Source organism: Lytechinus pictus, chromosome 5 (assembly GCF_037042905.1).
Source record: "Lytechinus pictus isolate F3 Inbred chromosome 5, Lp3.0, whole genome shotgun sequence".
NCBI classification, from domain to species: domain Eukaryota; kingdom Metazoa; phylum Echinodermata; class Echinoidea; order Temnopleuroida; family Toxopneustidae; genus Lytechinus; species Lytechinus pictus.
The window spans coordinates 7,879,654-7,886,256 of record NC_087249.1 but is presented as its reverse complement, the minus strand read 5'-3'; the positions used below and the strand labels follow the sequence as shown (position 1 = coordinate 7,886,256).

General features: G+C 34.4%; 1 protein-coding gene across 1 annotated transcript; it reads right to left on the bottom strand.

The window, feature by feature from the left end:
* Nucleotides 1–3,107: 3,107 nt before the first annotated feature.
* LOC129261860 (rhodopsin, GQ-coupled-like) lies at nucleotides 3,108–4,593 on the bottom strand. Its single transcript, XM_064099314.1, has 2 exons — nucleotides 3,748–4,593; nucleotides 3,108–3,134 (listed from the first exon to the last, which is right to left on the bottom strand). Exons 1-2 carry the CDS (start codon nucleotides 4,591–4,593, stop codon nucleotides 3,108–3,110), a joined length of 873 nt encoding a protein of 290 aa, XP_063955384.1.
* Nucleotides 4,594–6,603: the final 2,010 nt, after the last annotated feature.

Genomic DNA, 6,603 nt, shown 5'->3' with positions numbered 1-6,603 from the left:
AGTAGACATTCATGTTACAGACTGAGTTCAAGGGATTATTTTTTAATTTTTCCTTCTTCTTTTCCTCCTCCTTATTCTTCTTATTATTATTACCATTATTATTATCATTATTATTTTATTATTGTTATTATTATCATTATTATTATCATTATTATTATTATTATTATTGTTATTATTATTATCATTATTATTATTACTACTACTGCTACTTCTACTACTACGACTAGTACTATACTACACTGTTAAAAATAATTTAAACAACGCAGTTTACTATGTGAAGTAGTTGTTTAAACAGTTTAAACAAGTGTTTAAAGTCTTTCAAAGCCGTGCTTAAATTATTGATAATTAAATATTTGCATTCAAACTTTGTTGTTTAATATTTTAAACATTTGTTTAACATGTTTAAACAACTTCTGTTCGATTCACATAGTAAACAGCGTTGTTTAAATTATTTTTAACAGTGTACTACTTCTTCTACTACTACTACTACTACTACTACTACTAATACTATATACTGATAGTATCGACGGAAAAAAGAAAATTCCTAAAATATTAGCGCAAAATGTACTTGCTAATGATATCAGAACCATAGGCTATTCATGCCGGTCATCAATAATTAATACTCATCTAAAAGAATGAAAATCAACAATACCTTAAGTAAATACTCACTAATACGTAGTATATTATACTATATTGTAAGTACCTCGAGCGTTTTATCACACATGTACTACGGATATCAGTAAATACAACATAAAGGAGATGAGTATATGTTTATTTAATCACCATGTAAACTAGTAATTTACATCTATGACAATAATCACTAGGTTGAATCAAGGCACATTCACGACGTAGACACTATTACAATGAACAATGCTTTAAAAATGTTTTAAGAGCAATAATATTTCCCTTAGAAGAGATACTTGTACCTTATTGGATATTAATGCGTTTTTTTTTTATAAAACAAGACAACAGTACGCTTACGTAGCTTGTAGTTACAAAGTTGGAACACAGTATAAATCGAATAAGGACAATCAAGCCATTTTGACCACGTTGACGTACTTGTTAACAAGTTTGATAGGAAAACACATCACAAGGCCTACTTTTTCATGAAATAATGAACACTATATACAGAGTACTTCAAATACATAAAAAGAGTCATATTTCGACACTGATGTGATATTTTTCTATGTAAAAAGATGACATTTTTTAAAATATACTTTTGATGATGAGGCATAGGCTACCTGTAAGCCTACATTTATAATTTATGGTGAGTAAAAAAGTTAACATCTAAGCAAATGTAGGCAATTTTCCCGTTAGGGGATAATAAAATCGATCAAAAAGTTTAAAAATCATTTGTAATAGTTAATAATTACACATCATATCATTTGATTTTGCTTCTTTTTGAGCCCTCTAGGAGTCTAAAACAATGTAAGAGGCAAACGGAGTTACATGTATGAATATAAATCTGGTGCTTGACTCTACCTGTTAAAAATAATTAGAAAAACATCAGAAATTCATAAATATTTATGAAAGCAATGGTTACGCCACTTTTACTGTATCCTACCATGGAAGCGTTGACTGTGATTGGCTGCTGAGCCATGTTACCGTAGTAATTGACATGTTGGCAAAAGTTACCATAGTTCTAACTTATGAAAGGGGTCCCTGGAATAGTTCCCCATAGCCTAGGGCCTTCGAAAGTAAATATTGATTTTGCAAGGATAGTCCGGGGTAGTGGTGGATGAAATTCATCAGATTGACGTTGGGATATTTTGTTAACAGCTTTGTTTTGTTAAACGAAGAATTCAAGATGGGTGGTAGCATATTATTGTTTAATTGATACATGAATTGACCAAGTATATATTGGTATAGTGTTTTTATTTTCAAAATTTTGTTGTTGAAAAACAAGTGATCTGTATGGGATCTCCAGAATAAGTTAAACATAACACGCAACGCCTTCTTCTGTCATGTCTGTAAAAGCAATATTAGATCTAGGTAAAATGAGTGTGTATTTCCCCAGACAATCGTCCCGTAATTGAAACAAAGTAAATTAATGTTGAGTAAAGCATTTTTAAGGGAGGAAGTGGGAAGAAGAAAAAATTTACCTAAATTATAACACCAATATTGCGTGAAATTGTACGACTTATAGAATCAGTATGTGTTTTCCAAGATAATTTGCTGTCTAGTTTGATACCTAAAATGTTGTCGTTGTAATAACGTCAATGTCTATATTGTGCAATTTGATATTGAATGGTAATTGATCTAAAGAATTGCTAGAAAGCATGCATTTCGTTTTTTTGTACACTAATCGACAATTGGTTAGCCCTTATCCATTGTACTTATCCATTTCAGTGTTCAACACATTAATTCAAATATCGGGATTAGGATGAGAATAGAGTACATTTGAATCATCTGCAAAAAGAAGTTAAGATATTATTGTGGAAGAGTTCTGGATGTAATTTATATAGAATATAAATAAAAGTGGACCCAGTAGGCTACATTGGGGAACACCCAGTTGACATTGTATAGAGACCAATTTTGTTCATTTATGCTTACATTTTGTTTACGATTTGAGAGATAGTTTATAAACCACTCCAAGGCCTTCCCACGAACTCCGTAATTTTCAAGTTTATATAGAAGTATTTCATAATTTATAATGTCAAAGGCCTTGGAGAGGTCCAGAAAAACACCTATTGACTGTATGTTCAAAGTTATTAATAGCTTTTGTGATTTTGTCTATACACGAGAGAGTAGCATGCGATGTACTATTATATTTTTGGCGAAATCCAATTGAAAGTCAGAAATTATATTATATTAATTCAAGAAATTTTAAATGTAATACTGTTGTATAGATTACCCTTTCCATAACTTAGGCAAACTTACATAAAGTAGGCAATACAGATATCGGTCTGGATTTATATACATTATTCTTTTCTCCATTTTGTGCACTGGTATTATCTAAGATTTCTCCATATTGTCAGGCACGTCGCCATTAAAAAATGTATACTAATGGATCAACAATTTACTTATTCTATAACATTCTTTAATAAAATATTATCAATATCATCGTGACCTCAGCTCTTTTTATTATTTTAAGTTGTTCATTGTATCTACCATTTAATTCCTGTGAACTGGTACTAGAAATAGAAAATTAAGGTTTGTGACTGATATTAATGAAATATATCCGCTATACGAAAAGAATCATGAATTTCGACATTGTCGTGTTTTATTGTTATCATGTGCGATATCTTATGTTATGTTTATTTATGGCATTGTTGATTGTTTCTCTTGTTTTTTATATCGTGCTTGAAACGAATTTATTGGTTTGTAGAATATTTTCGTTTTTCTTTCCGCAATATCTTGGTGAGGGTATTTTTATATGTAGTGAATTTGCGATGCGACTTTTTTGAGCGATCTCACCCCTGTATCTACATATTCCTGCATGATGTGATCCGATCATACGGTTTGTAATGCTGCTCTCAGTGAACGAGAAGGGGAGGGAATTTCACTAAAAGACCCGGTCAGTATACACCGATACACCTTCCGAAAGTCAGCGTGTGTGAGGGCAAAGATTATTGGGTTCATGGCAGAGTTACTCAAGAGCAATACAAAAACAATATTAAAGATGTATGGATTAGAATTGAATGGAATGGGATTGATTGATAAAGTAATAAAAGGCAGAAAGCAGACGAGAAATACTATAGTAACCAGTGCCAGGGTTTTTGTGATCGCGACTTCATGAGCCCTCACCGAGTCAACCTCAAGCCGAAGAGGTTGTCGTGCAGGCCTCCCAGATCGCTGTTGACTGTTCTCTGCTTGATGACGTGGTTGGGGCTGGTCTCGATTTCCTGAATCTAGGGCCCGAGATGACGGAGATACACCACCTCCCAATTCAACAGATATTCTCCTCGTGTGAGCTCTAACATGAAGGACGATTTTCAGATAGCAAATCAGCATAACTAGTGTACAGACGATGACCAACGTTGCATCGACGACGAAGAAGATTGCGACTGGAATGTCAATTCCGGTGTTTTCCAATAAAGCGAATTTATACATTCTGATCTGCGAGTCGTACAGATTCCGCCCCCCTCCCAGGTAGAATAGAACATTGCTTGAAACGGGGATGGCCCAGATGAGAAAAATCATCAGCGTCAGTTTCGGGGTTGAGAAGAGTCCGTCAAAGATGATCGGGGACTTTGTAGCCCTCACACACCTGATTATCGCGATCACGGCCAGTGTCAGGATGGTTGAGCTCATTGACACTGATCCAAGAATGGCAATCAGATCCCCAAAACTGGCTGGAATTAATGGTTCACGCGGTGACAACAGAGCCACAAGTTGGACGAGAATACCGGTGCAGGTTATCACATCGCCGACCGCCAGATTGACCACGAAGACATTGGTCTTGGTCTGTAGTTTGGTGGACATGAACACTGATATGATGGTCAAGCTGTTCCCCCCCAGGCCAGTGACGGATATCAAGGTAAGAATGGTCGCAGTGGTGATATATTGAGAAGGATAACTCATATTCCCAGCCGCCATGTCTTCTTCCAAGTCTACCCCAGATGAGAATCTTAAAGTCGCATTCACAGACATCACATCTGTTATAATACTGACGCCCCTGATCTGAAAATGGGTAAAAAGTAGGCCTATATATATATGAAGCCTAAAAAATGATTCATGATTGTATCCAGCTTCTATGATGCTATCATGCGAAAGAGTAGAAAAGAAAGTAAAGAGATATTCTAAACGTGAACTTTATATTGTTGTTAAATCTAAGTTCACAATCGAAAAGTCATCGAGACGTTTTTATTTTCTTTTATTTTTTTTTAAAGTTTTTAATAGGCTATTGCTCAACAGCGCCAATGAGGTCGAATTTTGTAGAAAAATCAACAAAATTTTACATTTTGAAGAAAAACAAAATGAAATGAATAAATTGTAATATTCTGAATACTTTTTACTCATTCTTTTATTTGCACAATTTATTCTAAATAGACTTTACTCTCTGCAAAATTTCAGATTTAGTGAGCAATAATAGTTTTAAGACGTTCGTGAAAAATGACTTGCAGAAAATTTTGAACGAGTAATATGGATGAAAGTGGAAATACTAATAAACAAAAATACTTGAGGTGTCTGAAATGAACTGGATTTGTTTAATATCACGTCCTTAGCTCCAGCTGGCACAAACAACTTGAAAGTTTAAAATGTTGATATTGGTAGCAAAGTTTATCATACAAGTAACAAAGTATCTGTTTTATTTTCTTGGACTTTAATTCAAATACATTATGAGAAATGTACAACTCGGTAAGTTTATTTGATCACCCTCTCCTTGGACATCATCAACATGGCGCGAAATCTGCCAGCTTTAATACAGAAAATGAGAATTGCTTACTCAAGCATAGTATTCTGTCAATAATCATAATCTGGCAGAACAGTCCGAAGCCCAAGAATATATGTCCACGAACTATCCTCATGTTGCATTTGTTCAATTTTCAAGACTTTCCAAAGCGAAAATTGTTTTTATTGCTACGCGCAATGCAGTGCTCTGTCACTCTTAATGGGAACATAGAATCGCCAATGAGAAGCTTCGTCAAATCCTAAAGAAGAGGTTCATCAATTGGTTAAATCATGGGTCGATGATTCTTCTTTAAACATGCAATTTAAAAAAGTAAAGAAAAGAAAATTACCTTTTTCGCCTTTTACGGAGCAACGAACTACGTCGCGGACTATGCTGAACTCCTCGATAAGACACGGATCACAGAAACTGACAGAACTCAATCCTGGCGGGCATGAACCATGATCCTCTCATGATCCTCTCGGATCATGCTGCTTTTTATTCGCTGCATGCCTCACACAAAATTCATAACATGTAAACCTTGACGCAGCTCCGGCCAATCACAGGAGACGACGTCCGAAAATGATTCCTTAATGGTCAGAAAAATAGGTAACAATATCTTACGAAGTAAGTGACCTATTTTTCTACTAGATTATAATTTATAACGTATTTTATATGTAGCTCAGTCAAGGTTTTCATGTTATGAAGTTTGTATGACGTATGCGTTCAATGTGTATGATTACTGTCTTCAAATAATTAATTATCTCTACTGTAAAATAATTAATTATCTTGTCGATGTAAGAAGAATAAAAGGATTGAGGAGGTCATGCCTCAAATTATTCTGCGCTGAACAATTATTTCTCATCACGTAACGATTTCAGAATTATATGAATCTTGTAGTTGCAGTTTTCATGAGGGAATTAGGTGGCCCAAGAAAGGCATTATGACACAAGTTTTCTATTTTCCCCCACTGTGCGAGTGTAACAGTTTTAGATTATTTTCTTGTTTATTTCTGTCATGAAATTATATAAAATAGTACACTCTAAGAAACGAAGAACTATACGAAGAGGTAATATAGCTCTTAAAGAGCATGTACAGTGACTGCGCTTCGGAGTGCTGATTTTTCTCGTTCAAATTTGCACTAGACAAATCAGCACTCCGAATTGCAGTCACTATACACGCTCTTTAAGAGCTAAGTTAGCTCTCCGTTTTTTAGAGTGTAGGAATGGCTTATAATTACCCTGAAATAAAAATTTAATGATGTTCTTAGG

Coding starts and splice junctions, on each gene's coding strand:
- LOC129261860 (XM_064099314.1), bottom strand. CDS start 4,593: ATGTCTGTGAATGCGACTTTAAGATTCTCATCTGGGGTAGACTTGGAA. Junction 3,135..3,747: donor TTCGGCTTGAGGTTGACTCG/GTGAGGGCTCAT, acceptor TTCTATTTCTAG/TACCAGTTCACAGGAATTAA.